Genomic DNA, 18,403 nt, shown 5'->3' with positions numbered 1-18,403 from the left:
ACATTAAACATTGATTGATTCATTTGTTTTATTTCACTTCGCTCTTCTACCACTTTTCACTAATCGCAAAGATGAGGATGTATGATCGCACTTCAAACTGTAGGTCTAGTCCCGATTGACCTATCTATGCATAAAGTGGACTTAAAAATCAAAGAAACATACATGGACACACAAGCACACAACACAAATCCCACAGAGGATTATACTGGCCGTAAATCCAGACGCCAGACACTCGTTAGTCTGCAAAATGCAGTCCAGGGTAAGGCGTACTTCGTGGAAGAGAAGTTTACATTTTAGCGTTTTCATAAAATTTTTAAATCCCTCACCTATTAACTCCTTCGTCCCATTTCATACACTTTACACATTAACCTTCCGATTACTAACCTTTCTCTCTAACTTAAGATCTTAAAATTAATAATTATATCTAACTCAATAACATTTTAACCCTTTTAACACTATTATATGTAAACCAATGATTATTCTGGTCTCCGTACGAGGGTTGCTGGAAAAGTTTCTGCAAACTACCACCAACAGTGGCGCTAGTGTTCCTCTATTATAAAAATCGGAAGAATAGACCTTTTTATGTTTAAATTATCTTTGATTGTTTGTTAAGCCTATTCGTTTATTATTTTTCACAGCAGTTTGAAGAAGTAGTTTCATGTAAGAAATGGAAATTTCTCGTGAACACTTTCGGATAATGATTTTTTTATGATTTCAAATGTAGTTTAACACCGAAACAATGCATCGAGCGACTTCATTTGACTTTTGGGGATGAAGCACAATCCAATGTACAATTGGTTTTCTGAATTCCAGTGTGGTCGCACATTTCTCAGTGATGAATTTCGTGAAGGTCGTCCATCCACGTTTGTTGTTGCTAGTAATGTTGATGCTGTGCGTAAAATGATTCAGAGAGATCGGCATGTGACATACCGTGAGATTCAGGCATCCTTGAACATTGACATGAAAGCAATACATACGATTTTGCATGGTCATCTGGACGTATGGAAACTTTCAAGCCGTTGGATCCCACACAACTTCACCGAAGCTCAAAAACAGGCTCGTGTAAATGAGTGTAAAGAAATACTCAAAAAATTCAACCGAGGCAAGTCAAATTTGATGTACTACATCGTTACAGGGGACGAAACTTGGATCTATTCATACGAACCCGAAACTAACTGTTTGGGTGTTTCAAAATGAGCCGAAACTAAACTAAATTAAATATATATTGTCATTATTATTAATTACAAATAAAGAAATCAATTTGTTACTTTTATATATATAAGATATTATAAACTGGCAAACAAATTCCTTTACTAACTGGTTAAAGATGTTAATAAATTATGAAATAGTTGAATGTTTTATTATATGCAAGTTTTTATTTAGTTTTTGCTTTATGTTAATATAAATCAATTAGATTTCATAGTTATTATTGTTTTCCATTCTTATTTTACTTTTATTATGCGTATTGAATTAAATTTGTTAATGATCTCTTGAGAGAGAGAAGGATTCGACACTCACAACCACACTAATTTGTGTGTTTTTTCGATATTATTCTTAGTAAAGTATATTTGAAATTAAAAGTAATTCCTGATTTTTTGTTTGTTGTAACAAATGCTCTCCCCCGGAAATTTATGGTGGGGGGAGTTTTGAGGCCAAATCTGTTGGTGGGGGGAAATCCCCCCAGGATTTCGCACCCTGGGACAGACAGAATTAGAGAAACGGAAAATAATGAGAAGATGATGGAGAAATAAATAACTGGCAGAAGAAAGAAAAAGAAATAAATACAAGAATAGAAACATAAGGAGAGAAAGAGAGGGAAGAAGAAGAAGATAAAGAAACGGAGGAAAATATATTTCTATATAGAAATAGAGGAAGAAAAAGAAAGAGTAATCTGTGAGAAAGACTCGGGAACAAAAGATTTCGAGTAAAACCGAAAGAAAGAAAGGAAGAAAATGATAAGAGAGAGGTTGACAGAGAATGTAAAGAAAGAATGTGAGATAGAGAGAGGGGAAAGACAGCCTTGCCCACTGAAGCAGGGTCCACTTAGAAGGATTTTATTCTTTTGGGGCCATCCGAACGAAATTGCTAGGTAACCCCACTGCTCTGGCAGCATAACACTTATATATCTGAAGATACCAATTCAAAATCATAAATTTCAGTATGGGAGAACTTTATGCCTCGCGCTACAACTCCAGCGATCTCGGGTTCTAATCCCGGCCTGGGCATCGGTGTTCTTTCTGAGTGTCCCTTCATCAATTTCATCATATTGTCACTCATCCTCATCGTCTCGATTAGGCAGAAAAGCGACGCTAAATAACAAATCAAACATTAAGCTTCATAGGCCTACTCTATGCGGCACAGATGATAATAAGTATATGAGCAGCCCGTAAGAAAAGATCCAGTCAGAGAAATTTCCAGTTCTGTACGCATGCGCAGACCAGGACTCGAACGTGGAACTTTCGGTGGCGATATCGTCCATAGAAACATATTTTTCAACCGCTTTCATTTAATCGTCATGATGATGATGAGTCATTTAACAGACGAAGGGAGGGAGCTTAATCACTACATCACGGAGTTCCGTAAACCTAATGAAGCATATTTTACATGCAGTTCATCGAAAATTTGTCTTCGATAAACTATATAGCAGAAACGTGGGGACATGGGTTTAGGACGTCACCACTTTTCAGGAGGAATTTAAACTAGTATGCAATGTTAATTGAACATTATCCATTGTCTAGTACTTTATACTATACTATACTAACACTACGTTTCAAGAGAGAGCAACTGTTCTCTCGTCTTCACGTGAAATTTCTTTTGTCGGTGGTGGGACAGACCTGTGATTTCTACTGCAAATCCGTTGCTCTAACCCAGCGGTTCCCAACCTGTGCTCCGCGTGCACTTCCCAGAGTCTCCGCGGCCGCTCCAGGAAAAAAAGAACATAAAAATTGAATGAAATTAAAGATTAAGAAACAAAAAATAGAATCAAAATGGCCAAGTTGACAATATCATGTGTATTGGTGCTAGTTGAGAATAAATTGACTCTTGTAAATTTCAAACTTTTAAAAATATAATTTCATTGCATGGACATTGCGCAGTTGTTTAGATGTCACTTTACTTTACATTCCGTTACTATCTACCCCCTCTTCCTGCGCTCCGTAACGTTGCTTCTAAACACCAGTAAGACATAGGGTACGGTAGGCCTCAGGGGCTCCGTCATAGAAATTGATTACAGGGTTTTGGGCCATTGCTATGAAGGTTGGTGCTTTGATTTTCCTTAATTTCCATTTGGTTCTTTATGTAGGACCAGTGGCGGAGATTAGGGCGGCGAGGGGGGCAGTTGCCCCCCAGTTTTCTCCACTTTTGCCCCCGCACTATGCTCAATCTTATCTACGAAGGGAAATGTACTGTCTTTGCCCATATAGTTTTGTCACCTTACCCCCCCCCCTCGGTTTTGGGACCCGCCCCTGTGTAGGACTATTACATTGTGCCACTGAATTCTATGTGATCCACTCCATGCATGTTCGGCTATTTTTTATCTATCTGACCTATCTGATGAATTTAAAAACTAGAAAAATGACATCTAATTCCATCATCTTGAAGCACGTCAATACATACATCGACAGTAACCTCTATACATAACGGGATACCTATGCGTTACCCAGGATTCGAACCTGGGACCTCTGGCCTCGTGGTGCGTTAAGCTACACTCCGCTACGAATTCCGGCTCGACCCGTACTTGCTTTCATCACGTAATACGTAGATACTATGGACTGAGTAACGGACTAATTGTTTTGAAGGAAGTATTTATCACGTAATTCTGTCCATCAAATGTTCTCTCTCTAATTTCGATAAGTCCTAGAGATATCGACAGCTGACACTGACGTCACACATTGTTTCATATTGCTGATTAGTATCCAAAAATCTGTCTACGATAGGTGCCGAATAAAAAATAGTCAGTAGCTAGCGCCATTGCGACAAACGCTAGAACTAAGATATTCTGACGGCACAAGAAATGAAAACGGTTACTCTTCAATCTTATTTTCAATTACAATAAATACCAATTTAATAAATCAGACAGAAAATATACCGAAAGCATTAAATCTATAGAACTACAGACGTGACTCCATATTAAATAAAGTGTAAATAAGTTAATTGCCAAAACGACTAAAAGCACCTAAACCAGAGAAGTAGTAAAATATTTCTATAAGCTTTCATGCAATTCGTCTACGGTTAGTAATTTTTGCCTCCTTAAAGAAGAGCGCTATCTAGAAAAAAGTAGCATCCATTTTTTTTTCTTTAATTCAAGACAACATACCACCGAATCCACTTGATCCGAACATATTTGGTGTCTGCGGAGGTAAAACTCAAGACAAAAAATGAGCACTGAAAACAATTGGCGGTCGGCTGCGTGTGTTTTGCGTTTTAGATATCTCGTTCCCTCTGTCCTGCAGTGCACAACTGCATTCGCCTTCTCCTCCTACGGCCAGCCCGCCCCCGCTGCATAAATCGCCGTGCGCATGCGCGTAAGATGAGGGGAAGTAGTTTCCCTGCGATCAAGGTTGCCAGGCTCACTTACTTATCTTAAAACATATGGTGATTTTTCGGTAAACTTTTTTTTTGTGTAAGGCCTGAGAAGCGTTGAATTGCGGGTTACATTGTCAGTTACAATTTGACAGAAACAGTAATTTATTTGCCTTATTAAAGAGTTAATATAGACGCTTACTTTACTTAGCAGATTTGTGATTTGATTTGATTTATTTTACTTCGCCTTTTGTGCCACTTTCGGCTAATTTGCGAAGATGGGGATGAGTGATGATATGATGAAAATGATGAATGGACACTCACAAACATCCATGCACAGGCCAGGATTCGAACCCGGGACGCCTGGCATCGTAGCTAACCACTCCGCCACGGGGGCCAATTAGAAGTTAACAGAATACTTGCGTAGCTTCCAATTTCCGATTCTTGAGGCTGTTTTTACTATATACTCGTAAAAAGTAGTGAAATTAGCAAGAAACACTGAAACTCGCGTTAACGACGAAATTAGCATTATTCCGGAAATTATTGTGCATTAATAATGTGTGTAACGCATCATTTTATCCACTTATAATCTATTTCAAGCAAGAATCAATGTTTTTCGGTTTTATTTCGAATAGAAAGCGAAAAGTTCGCGTCCAACTATGTGTGGTTTGTTTTCACTAGATATTTATAGTTTAATAGACTTACATAATCATGAAAGTATTGATAATATCTACACAAGAGCGAAAGCCAAAGCACATGAGGATTCACGTGAATGCTCTAGAATATATTCCAAGCAGATGCAATTTTTCGAATTTTGGAATATCGTGGCGATTTTTCGAAAGAAAACGCGCTTCGTTAAAGGCTCCGCGCACATATGTATCCCAGGCTCCACACCTACCAAAGAATCGTCCTGGTGTAAAATATAGTCTGTATAAAATAGTATATGTAAAAGACGAGATTTGTGTAAATAAAAATAAGTGGAGTTAAACGGTAGGTGTCTGTACTTCCTTTATGATAAAGATAAATAAATTGTTGTGACACACACGCGCGCATACAGTAGCGGCGATTGTGTGTCAACACTGGGAGGAGGGCGGGCAAGGACATTTTAATTTTTCGACAAGGCTTAGCATTAAGAGTCCATAGTACGGGGCCAAAAAATGGCAGAAAGTGGGTGGAAGGGGCAACCGCCCCCCTAATCGTCGCCACTGTACACACACGCGGGCGTGAGCATATGCATGTGTGCATATAATTCTTACACTCCCCCCTCCCAACACACGGTGTCCCGAGAGTCTCAGGTGCAAGCGACGCGACGGCAAATGCGCAATGAACGCGTGAGAGGGAAGGGAGTGCATGGAGGGAGGATGCGGCTTCAGCTAGCAGCCGTTTGCAGTGCACACTGCTTTGCTCAGCCCACTCGCTTTCTCCCCTTCTTTACCGTTATGCGCGGGCTTGCTCCACAGATTCCCGATACAGTGTGTGTGTGTGTGTGTGTGTGTGTGTGTGTGTTTGTGTGTGTGTGTGTGTGTGTGTGTGTATTGAAGAGAAGATGGGACGGAACAAAGTCGTATTCAAGTATGGTTCTTCTCTCGTGTACTGTGCACTGTGTTCGTACGTAGGTTGTGCCTCCTCGATGGCGCAGTGGTAGCGTCGTTGCCTTGTAATCAAGGGGTCCCGGGTTCGATACCCGGTGGAGGCACATAGTGGTTCGGATCCCACTTTAAACTGTAGGTCCAGTCCCGATTAGCCTTACTGTGCACAAAGTGGACTTAAAACACCAAATCAATCAAATCGTACGTAGGTTGTTAATGCCCTCTTGTGAACTTTTCTATGTAATTGTTCTCGACTGCAAAGACAAAAGCCACGAGATTCTTGAACAGACGAAGGATATATCCCATCGGGTCCATTTACTTCTAGCCTCCCCGATGGCATAATGTTAATGTCTTCTAATGGAGGTCGCTGGTTCGATCCATGGTGGAGGCACATATTAGTTCATATCTGACTTTACCACAGCATGGTCAGTCCCGATTAGCCTACCTGTGCACAGAGTGAACTTAAATTCAGACAAACGTGGACATCTACTTGAAGTGAGAACTTCGGGAGCTTTCAAAGAACAATGTCATCTCTAAAGCACCAATACCGATGCAGCTTACAAACGACCTTCATACTTCTAGATAACGTGCGAAGATATGATATAATCATCAGTACCAATAACCACTACTTTTCTTCAAGAGAAGGTGAAACTGTGATTGTTTTTTAAACTAACCTTGCAACCCTGCCGCCGTAACCTTGGAAACATTGATCTGTTGCGATTTCTTCGTCTCCCCCCTCCGAAAATTGCAATCAGTTTCCTTTTAGCGTAAGAAATGTGCAAGAGTGGCGATATTTTCTTCTGGAAGGAGGGAGAGAGAAGGGATTTTTATAGGGAAGAGAAACAGTTTACAGGGGAAACGGATTTTTCTTTTAACCTTTTAATAACCGTACCTTGTTCTTTATTTGTAACGAAAAAGAGAGGCTGAAGACTTTATTCCCTAATTGGTTTCGGTCAATGGCAGGCAGGGAATTGGCTTTTTGAAATGCACGGTTCATGTAATCGCACTCCTTAATTGGAAGGCAAAGGAGTTCATTGGAGACATGAAATCAAAAATAGAAAAATATAGACGTATTCAGCTCATTAAATTGAAGTGCATAAAATTATAAATTGTCAAAAGCACACCATACTGGCATTCTTTTCCAACCCAGTATCGTGTACGGTACATTTTACATTCGTAATTAGTAATTAGTGTCGCTTTTCATCCACATTTTTGCCGGTCCCCGTGGAGGGGTGGTTATCACATCGCACTACGACGCCAGGGGTCCCGGGTTCGAACCCCGCTTGGGCATGGATGTTTGCATCAATTTCATCATGTCCTCATCTTCGCAAATTAGCCAACAGTGGCACAAAAAGCGAAGTAAAATAAAGGAAATGAGTCAGACATCCACCTTCGGATGAAATCTATGACAGGACACTGACATCCTTGCTCATGCCAAGACTCGAATCTGGGACCTGCAACTTTCAGAGTCGATTACACTCGGCCATAGAAATAAAGGAGAAAGAAATAGGGAAAGAGGCAGAAAAGAGATAAAGATAATGAAACAAAGGGAATGAAGAAAAATAAAGAGACGGAGATAATGTGGAAAGGAAGAAAAATATACATAGAAAGAGAAAGACAGAAAAAGAGAGAGAAGAAAGATATTGAAGAAAAGAGAAACGAGAGGAAATAAAGAAAATATAATCAGAGGGAGTAAGGGTGTAAAGAAAGAAATGTTCGAAACGCAGAAAGACAGAAAACAGATGAGGAAAGGAAGAGAGAGAAAGAAACGGGAGAAATAGAGACAAAATACCAGAGGAAGAAAAAGGGGAAGAGGAGAAATGAACAGAGAGAGAAATGAGGGAAAGAATTAAAAGATTAACAGATGGAGATAATGTAAAAGGAAAGAAAAATATACAAAGAAGGAAAGGGAAAGTCAGAAAAACAAAGAGAGAGAGAGAGAGAGAGAGAGAGAGAGAGAGAGAGAAAGAGAAAGGAAGACTCTGAAACAGAGAGAGAAGGAATAGAAAGAAAATAAGATAAATAGGAACAAGAGAGGAAATAAAGAAAAGATAAAGAAAGGGAGATGAAAGTAATATAAGGAACGCAGTAAGATTGAAAACAGGGAAAGGAAGAGAGCGAGAGAGAAAAAATGGAGAAAGAAAGATAAAGTAACTGAGGGAGAAAGAAAAGGGGGACAAGGAGAAAAATCGAAATGAACAGAGAGAGAGAGAGAGAGAGAGAGAGAGAGAGAGAGAGAGACTTTTAGCAGCAAGGACGAACTAAGGAAGTAGAGCACAGTATTTCGTCCGTCCTTGAGCCCATCAAACTCACACTAGTATAGGCGTAACTTGGCGGGGGCAAGGAGGATACTTACCCCCCACTCCCCCCATTTTCAGGTTTATGAAAATTTATGATTGTACTTTAGATAACCTGCTGGAACTTGAGGATTAAAGTAACGAGTAATCTTATGATTTTGCAAATGTAACAGTTATTTTCCAAAATAGGCCTCGATGATATTTTTATGGTCTTGAACACTTTTCCCTCCCGTCCCCCAAAGTTAGGTCCCAAATTACGCCTCTGGATAATAGAGTTGTTTTTAACAGTAACCATGAAAAATGCACTTATCTATACAAAATACTCTCTTAAAACTTCTAATCCCATTCCGTGGACAGCCATTCCATCCCATCGCAGCTGTTTTCTCATTTTCCACACCAGAGTCCGCTACTTCTTCAAGTAACTCGACAAGTGTCCTCGCGATTCATGGGTCAACATGGAAATCTCGTAACTTTACTTGCGAATCGAACTCGGGACCGTTGGCACCAAAGGCGAGAGCTCTAGCCTTTCGGCTACATGGGAGTTATTGTCTTACGAGTAATTCTACCTAAAAAAAGAAGACATTGTAATTGTTGTTCTGATGATTGTACTCAAGAACCAACATTTCTTGGCAGTAGAAGATGGTGCAATATGTCTGCGTCATGTTATTCTCGGATGTGACGTAACATTCGTTGGCAATAATTACGGAGAAGTTCTGGATGAGTTCCACTCTCATTAATTCGCATCTCATAAAAGTCAGATGCCGGCTAGCTGAAAATGCCCACCAATAGGACCTTATAAGAAATCGATTCCAGAACGAGACACGCCTCATTGAAATCGAGACGAGCCCGTGACTTGGAATTCGAGACTCGCGGTTACGTTCGAGACAAAGAAACTTTGTGCATGTTTTCGAGGGAAGTCCGAGGACGAGACAGCCATTTACAACTCGAGACCGAGACACAATATCAACCGTACAGATGTGTATTATCCAGGAATTGAATCGTAAATGTTGCTAGCTATTATAGATTTTCTTTTGGTCACTCTATGTTTTATACAGTCGAGATCAAACATGCGTGGACGCAAGGCCGTCGCCACCACCTGAGGGGTTATAGCCCCTCCCGAGTATAATAATAGTCCTCGTACTACATAGAAATTTTCAATGAGAGAGAAAGAAGAAGGACAGAAGAGAGAGAGAGAGAGAGAGAGAGAGAGAGAGAGAGAGAGAATGAGGAATTAGAGGAAAGAAAACATATATAACAGAAAAATGAAGAGAAATAGGGAAAGGATAGAAGGAGAGAAATAAAACGGAAGATTGAACAAGGTGGAAAGAGAGAACAGAGAAGGAAGCGAGAGAAAAGGCAAGAAAGCAAAGAGCAAAGGAGACAGAAAGATTTGGAAATAGAAAGGACAAGAAAGAAAAAGATATAGTGAAGGCAACAGAGAGAAGGAGCAAGAGAGAGAAAGAGAAAAGAGTTAATAAGAAAAGCAGAAAAAGAAACGAGAAAGAAATAGAGAAGTTGAATACCCGAAAAATGTTGGTGGCAATAACTGACTTACTTCACAAGATGAGTAACAGAGTTACTTCTTGAGCGAAGTTAGTTTATTGTTATGAAATTTTAATTATTATTATTATTTAATAATTATTATTGTTATTATTTATATTATTCAAATTTCTTGCGACGCCCATGAAAACAATTATGATTGAACCCCCCCGAAAATATGTGCTGCCTACGGCCATGTCCAAGGAGTCTAATTGTCCTGGAAATTATGCAAAATTAGAAGTTACTATTTTTTTTTTGCACAAGTTTTGTGTGTATGTGTGTATTAAAATACTTAATCTTGTGATGACATAGCATGTAATTTAATATTCCGTAATCTTTGCATATTTTAAAGATAAAAATGTTAGTAAAATGATGCATATAATTAGAGTGAAATACATAAACACGATTGTTAATGAATATTGTGATTAAATGTTAATTATTACAATTTTCAAGTATCGGTATCGGCTCAGCCCTACTCTTGTCACTTGTAAAAATTGCTTTTCCAAATACTGGACACAATATTGCCTTGATTCCTCGACAGAATCCACCTTTGGAAAAAGCACTAGATACTAGAAGTAAGTCTCTTATGTACTGCGTTTGGCAAAACGACCAAGTGGACTTTTTTGGAAGGCTTCCATACTTTGTGCATGAATTCCAGACACAAGAGGGGAATGAAAAATGAGGCTGGTTGGCTGACGGAGCGTGCAAAGTCACAAAGTCAGCGATGACGTCATCGTAGAAGGGCCAGATCTTGATTCGTGACGAGGTCGTCTCGTGGAAGTGGCAAGCGGCCATGGATTGCAGAGAACCAGCGCGCAGAACTGTTTTTCCCATTCCAGCCTTCGAGTGGGAATGTTCGCAAGAAATATCGAACAAGGAATCTCTCTCCACGTGCAGGCATTGACACGCAGTTCTCAATTCTTTTTTATGCTTTTTTTTAAAAAAATATGTCTACTCTTTCCGTTGAAATCCAACATATTTTTCTTGTCACTGTGGCATTCCTAAACCCGAAAGTTAAAAATTTCCTCTTTAATATTGTTTAAATTTGTTAATATCATTCATATTTGAATATCTATAATTGGAATTTGATCATTGCCTGTGGAATCCGAACCATCGTTCAATGTGCCTTCGCCGGGTATCGAACTCGGGACCCTTTGCTTACAAGGCGACGACGTTATCACTTTTTTCAAAGAAAGGCACACTCCCAAGCGGTAGTATCTCCCGTTATTCGCTTCTTTCTTAATTTCCCCATGTATCAATTGTAGTAAATTCTCTATTTTCTCATTTCGGACAAACACAAACATCTATGTCCTACCCGGGATTCGAACTCGGGATCTCTGGCGCCGTAGCGCATTGTGCTGACCACTCCACCACGGAGGACGATATTCTTATTTTGCGGGACACTACGTCACCTTGGAGACCCAATTATTGTATTTATTTTGTTTTATTTTACTTCGCTTTTCTGCTACTTTTGTTTCAAACAAAGATAACTTCTGTAAATTTAAAGATTTTGAGCTGAAATTTTTACACTTTGGAGAATTTGTGAGCAAAATTGGTCACTGCGTTTCAATATGAGCGGACGAAAGCCATTTTTCTGTCTTGCGAAACTTTCACCTTTTGCTAACATTTTCAATTTCAATTGTCTTTATTATTGAGCGTGGTTCAGCAAATGCTGATGTACCACATAACCCAACAAAGAAAGATGTAGCAGAGTACCTAGGCATTATTATACATGAAGATTATAAGTAACTACATCAATAAAATAACATAAAAGAAACTATTAAAAAAACTACTACTACACAAAGAAAGTCACAAAAAGAAAACAGATGTCGAAATATATACAGTGCGTGTGTGCAAATAAATGAAAAAATAATAATATACATGTATTATTATTTAGTTTCGGTCCAGTTCGGAAGTGCATTTCAGATTTTAGGTGCCGCGTAACTAAACGAAGATTGCAAAACAGAAGTTCTGCAGCGAGGTATATGGAGATTAGCTGCGTTTCTGGTGGAGTATGATGAAATTCATGTAGCTACTATATACCTCGGATGAACGAGTTGCTGTTGCATTTGAGTAGAATTGGTCGAGGTGTTTCAAGATGGCTGTCGAAAAATCCTACGTTTCGGATTTTCAGATTCATCTGATATTTTTTTGTCCAGTATGTATCTTTTGTCATTAGTTGGAGAGGTCAAAGTTGAGATTCAAATCATCAATGTCAGCCAAATACTTTGAATAACTTCTAGGGCTTATTCCCACAATTACCTGCCCCTACACTGTCCCAGGAATCTATGGAGCAAACGAACAGAAACAAGTCCTCTGGGCAAGTAGTGAGTCGAGGCGGCTCGACCAATGAGCGTGTAAGAGGGGGAAGTGATTGCACGGAGCAGTAAACGCGACTGCATCTACCAGTCATTCGCAGCAGCGCGCATCGCTTTGCTCCGTCCACTTGCTTTCTCCCCGTCTCTACCGTTATGCACGGGCTTGCTCCACACATTCCCGAGACAGGATGTAGTGGTAATCGGGATCAAGAGCTTGAAGTAATTGTGTTAAATGTTTTAGATAATGACATTAATCTTACCGTAGTTGTATTCTAATTATCAATATTTGTAATTCAAAATATGTAGGCAAGAATGGCTACACGAATATCCAGATGATTTTGATGTCGGATAATCTGAATAATTCAGATAATCCACATATCAGAATATCCAATATGCGGATATTTGAAATTTGGATTAAAAATTATCCGATATCCGGGTTTTGCCACCCCTACCGCTAACTTAATTTTCTCTGTAACGATTATCACTGGAAGAGTAACGAAGTGGACACACAACCTTTGAGCAGAGCCCAGGGCCGCTTCGTTCCCAGGGCGCTGCTGCAGGTGACGCCTAAAGCACATGACCACCAGCTTTGTTTTCTGTCATCTCTGCAAATAATGACGCTGTTTTCTAAGAAGGTGTAATCAAACGTGCTCCCGGGACACTTAAATCGACCTGGAGTACAGACGTGTGTGGCGTCCCGTAGTGCGTAGCGACCCACTTTTGGGATTTGATCAATGATTACGCCCCTCTCTCCCACGTGCAGTGTTGTTAACTGGCTTGAAATTTCCCTTAGTTTAGTGAAAAGGGAGATTCTGTTATTTTAGCGGTTAGTGCACGTTGCAGAGCGGTTTTACTGGCACTTTACTACGTGTTGTATGTTGAAAATGTATAGTGTAGATGTTTTGAAAACATTGACATGCGTCCTTTCTTATCAACACATCGAGTGAGACCAAAGATAAGACAAGAAAGTGTTTGTTACTCAAGTAGGGTTGTTCAAGTTCTAGGAACCCAAAAATTTCTAATAATTTCTATGGGGTTCCGGAACAGAGTCGGAACCTTTTTTATAGCACAATTTAAGGCGAGGAGGGACAATTTCCCCTACGTCATTCTCACTGGGACAGCTGTCGATCAATGTTCCCAACTTCGCTCTTTTGGAGCCAGATCTGGCTGTTTCGTGCACTCGTTACTGTAAACTGTGGCACCCGCCCTCTACCCCACCATGATGCCACCACCGCCTCCGGCCCATAAGGACCAACCTTTGCCATGAGTGTACATTTTGCACGTGACGTGATATTCATATATATGCTGCGTTACCCACCCCCTCTTTCCTCCCCAGGTATTTTTATATATAGAGCTGTGGCTTAAGGTGAAGATGTCAATATTATTATCCGGGAATCCTTTATTTTCGATTTCATATGAACATCATAAAATTATTGAGATTGGTAATGCCGCCAAATCTAGGCGGTAAAAACTAAGAATACATTTCCACCACTTTAAAGATAACTGTAATAGCAGCGCCCTCACCCCTCTGACACCTAAATTACCCTAGGAGACCCTTTATGCAGCCTTCGTTAATCTAGATCCTTGAAAGTCATCTTTAGCTCTTGGTGAAATGTAGCTCTTTTATGCACATCAGGTTTGGCAACACTGCCAGGATGGCTGTAGGAGGCAAGGAGAAATACATTACGCTTATAGGAGAATTATTGTACTCGTTTTCTTGGAGATATCAAACTTCCGATGGCGGAAAAAAATATATGGTCGGGTAAAGGATCCATTGAAGATGATATTTGAGCTAGAAATAGTCTAAACTCCCATTTGTTTAGCCGTAACTCCAATTTGAAGTTGTCTCTCCATAAGGAATACATGGGATTCTGTAAGTACGTATTCATTAGTGTTGCCCACGAGACGAGACTTTGGCCTGTCTCGTCTCGTGGAGTCTCCTGGAAATGCTGTCTCGTCTCAAAAATATTCGTTTGTCTTATGACACATGGTCAATCTCGTCTCGTCTCGAATTTTTAAAAGCCTGTCCCGTCTCGTCCCGTGGGCAACACTAGTATTCATCACATTTTTCAAACATGGTATCTAGCTTAATAATCAACTTTAAAAACCGCTTCCACTTGCAACATGGGGAGAAATTCATACTCTCAAATTATGCGTGGATTTTCTTTAGTAGCAGAGCCCATTCCGACGATATTTAAATAAATGCATGCCTGGTGCGAAATTGTCCCTCCTCACCTTAAATTCGGTAGAAGTTGCATATTGTTTCATTGAAAAGAGGTTCCTGGACCGTATTGATCCGGAGAAAAGGTCCTGGACCGTATTTAAGTTCACCCAGAAAAAAAGATTCCTGGACTGAATTGAAATACATTAAACATGAAAAGGTTCCTTGTGGTATAGAACCCGTTTACGCTTGCTGATTTTCTCTCCCGGGCGGGAATTGAATTTATTTACAATTCCTGGATCTTTAACAACAGTGGGATTGTTCAAGATCCAAGAAGCCATGAGAAATACGAGAAATAATTTCTACTCTTTTTCTGGCTCTCTTAGGTTTCGGATCTGCCCTGCGGGCATAGGCGTAGCTACGGGGTGTGCCGGGTGTGTCTAGGCACACCCTAATGGGCTGCTTTATCAAGGAGAATTAAAGACAGATATTTCAATAAGAGAGAAAATAAGCGGTAGTTTGTAAGAAGTTGAAAATGTCATTACTTGGTACAAACGTGTGCATTATCGCTGATGAAACGAGTGTCTATAGTTTTTCGATTTTTTGATGTCATTGGAGAAAGAAGATATTTACTGCATTCTACTCTGTACTACAGGGCTTTCTTCTATACCTGTCACAAGCTGCACGTGTGAGAGAGCTTTCTCCAAGCTTACCCAAGTTAAAACTAAATTAAGAGCAACTCAGAAGCAGGATAGATTGGAAGCCCTGCTCTTGATATTTGTGGAACAGGAAAAAGCTTCGTCTATTGATGTAAATGAAGTTATTGATGAGTTTAAGAACATTGTACCTTTTGACAGACGTCTCTTGTTATAGATGACGTGTATTTTGATGTATTTGTTTGTAACATTTATGAACATTTTTTGTGTGTGTAATTTCTATGCAATTTGATTTTTTTCTGCTACATATATTCAGAAATTTTCAACACTGTCACAAGTGATTGTGTTGCAAAATATGCTATTAAAAAGGTACAAGACCTTTTTTTTTTCTTCTTTGTGCACACCCAAATATAAAGTTCTAGCTACGCCTATGCCTGCGGGTCTATATGTTATGCCCCTCAGCGGAACGTGTTTAAGATTGAGTTACTAAAATGAAGGTAACACTACTACCCATTGCAGCATTTAAAGGTAGGGCACCAAAAATTCAGAATTTCGGCCATTTGTGGACATCATGTGATCGGCGCCAAGCTCCGGCCACCTTTAACCCCCGCCCCTTCCCCATCTTCCTTCGCATACCCATTTTTTAGAGGCTGGGTGAACACCAGAGTCGCTCCATAAGGAACACAATTACTCATAATTCATATTAGCTGCATAACATCCTCAATATGCAGTGGTGTGGTATTTAAGAAATTTCCAGTGAGGGTGATAATGATTTTACGCCATGGGGGCACACAAGTACCCAGAGGGGGGAAATCCCCCCATCTCCCCCTACAAATACCACCCTGTCAATATTTAATCTTGCCTGTTACCAGAAATGTCTGCCCTTTGTGAATTTTGGACTTCCGCTTAGTACTGCACATATCCAGTTGATAATACCTATCGCATCGAATCAGATCGTGGATATTTCAAATTTCGAAAAACCTTTTTACGTAGTAACCTATTTCACCTATTCTGCTTCCGCACGCATAGGAAATACGAATTAAAAGGGGGAAAAAATGAACCTCTGCAGCGAAATTCTGTTCTCGAGCATTGGTAACACTGCGAAGTCGCATTCTTTGAGCCGAGCACCATCTAGCGAGAGACGATGGAATTAGCAACGTCGACGTTTTGACTGCAAGCTACCGAAAGTGCAAAGTGCCGGAACACCGAACACAAAGTGATGTTTTTACACATCACTCCCACAGCAACCAACCACAACTCGCGCCCGTTTCAAATCACGTTTCATCCTTTATCGCACAACGCTAGACCAACTTCGTGCTCTGACGTCAGAGGAGGAGACCCTACGTTGTTAGGTTTGGTTTCTTAGCATAAATACACTGCGAATGTATTATTTTTATTTTATTTTATTTTATTTATTGAAAGTTCCAGTACAGCAGAAGCCATTTTAAACCAGAAAGAAACAACAGTAAAACAATAGGCTAAGATTAAAAATACAAAAGAAAAGAACTAAATCTAACAAGCCAAACCTAACAACTTCCTAATAATGAAAGGGTGCGAAATCACTACAGATTGGTGTGGGGGGGAGAGCAGACACTCACACACTACTATATATATATATATACAGTAAAAACTGCATATCCCGGAACCTCTATAGGAAGGAAACCTGTAAATACGGAAAAAAAAGTCCCCAGAACGGACCGTTTCCTCGGAACCATCATGTTCCGGGATAGACAGGTTTTACTGTATATATAATTAAATATATATCAATTATTAAATAATTAAATTATATTATAAGACATACACGTACAATACATTATATCAACTATCCTTCAATCAAAATTCGATTGCAAACTGAAGATTTTAATACACTACTAATGCTATGAACAATGATTTGCGTGACTAGGCGGAGTGGCAAGAATGAAGAGACATTAAGAAGATAATAGTTTCCTATATAAAATTGGCATGTAAATCGTACGTGCTTTATTAATATATTTATATACTTTGCGGTAGCTGACGAAAGGCGATGAAAAATGGAGAATATATAACAAGTCGGACTAATTTCTGTGTTCTTGGGATTTCTTGAGTGTCCTTAGAGATGAGGCTCTCTGTTGTCCGTTGTTTCTGTATGTTTTCGATATTATTCCAGTAAAAGTATATTCCACTCCCAAACTAATCGTTTATGTGTGTTGTTGGAACAAAAACTCTCCCCCCTGGAAAAAAATGGTGGGGGGGAAATTTCAGGACAAGATCGCTGGTGGTGGGGAATTACCACTGTCCCCCCTCCGGGATTTCGCACCTTATGAATGTAATCCACGGTGAAGTCAGCACACAAGGTTGTACTCCCGTTGTGCGATAAGACAGAACCTTCAAATCACTGAGCGTCGTCTCGAATACTGGTAGTGGTAGACACAGTTGTACAGTGGGGTCCATGAGTATTACCGTGCAAATTGTCCATGACTATTTTCATTAATTTTTCTCTTACATTCTGTGTTTTATGAGCGATAGATTTTTTTTTTTATATTTGCTGGGCCAGAAGTTGTAAACAGCTTGTTTTGAGTTTTCTTTTAATTCTTGAAACTCTTATTGGGTCAAATATAGTGCACGAGCATGGTGATGGACAATTTGCACGGTAATACTCATGGATCCCACTATACAGCTGTTTCGAGACTATCGTGTTCAAAGCATGGGGGAGTCAGATCCAGTTTTAATGCATGGATGGATTGTTGGAATTTGTTGCCTACATAAACTTTATCTTAAGTGCTGAAACGTGAATCTCCTCCTGTTATCCCTAATGACAGATTTATATTCACTGAAAGTGCATTCAGTATAGTGTGAAGGAATAGGAGTATATTTAAAATATGCCATGTATTTTACCACGAAAACTTAAGCTTGCAGTCTCTTTGTTGATAATAATGTTAGAATAACAGATCCATTGTCTATTATCAATATTTTAAATAAACAGAGAATACAAAATGAACGGAAGACAGATGAACCGAAAACCTTTGGTATTTAATACAAGGAGGGAAACCATAGAAATAGCATGAATTTGGCAGATCATGTGTTTGTTTGTGATGTGTTTGTGTTTATATTGTGTTATAGTTGTGATGTGTTTGTGTGTGTCTTGTGTAGTAGTTGCGCTGTCTAATGTGTTTGTGTTCGTCTTGTGTAGTAATTGTGCTGTCTAATGTGTTTATGTTTGTCTTGTGTAGTAGTCCCTCCATTCATATTGGGGGTTAGGCGTAGAGCTGACAACTCTGCACTGTAAAAAGACATGTCAAGAAACAGCAATATAAGGCCATGGATGTTCCCAAGGTAAAATATT

General features: G+C 39.6%; 1 protein-coding gene across 2 annotated transcripts in view; it reads right to left on the bottom strand.

Annotated features, from left to right (window-relative positions):
* LOC145992128 (uncharacterized) overlaps positions 1–4,487 on the bottom strand; it is a 41,118-nt gene extending 36,631 nt beyond the window's left edge. For both annotated transcript variants that reach the window (XM_083128382.1, XM_083128381.1), the window contains exon 1: positions 4,316–4,487. In XM_083128382.1, coding sequence (XP_082984508.1) covers positions 4,316–4,340 — 25 coding nt within the window. In that variant the 5' untranslated portion in view covers positions 4,341–4,487. The remainder of the gene's footprint in view (positions 1–4,315) is intronic.
* Between the last annotated feature and the right edge of the window lie 13,916 nt (positions 4,488–18,403).

The sequence above is a fragment of the Lepisma saccharinum genome, chromosome 9 (genome assembly GCF_977018435.1).
Source record: "Lepisma saccharinum chromosome 9, izLepSacc3.1, whole genome shotgun sequence".
In the NCBI taxonomy this organism is placed as follows: Eukaryota; Metazoa; Arthropoda; class Insecta; order Zygentoma; family Lepismatidae; genus Lepisma; species Lepisma saccharinum.
This window is presented reverse-complemented; position numbering and strand designations above follow the sequence as displayed.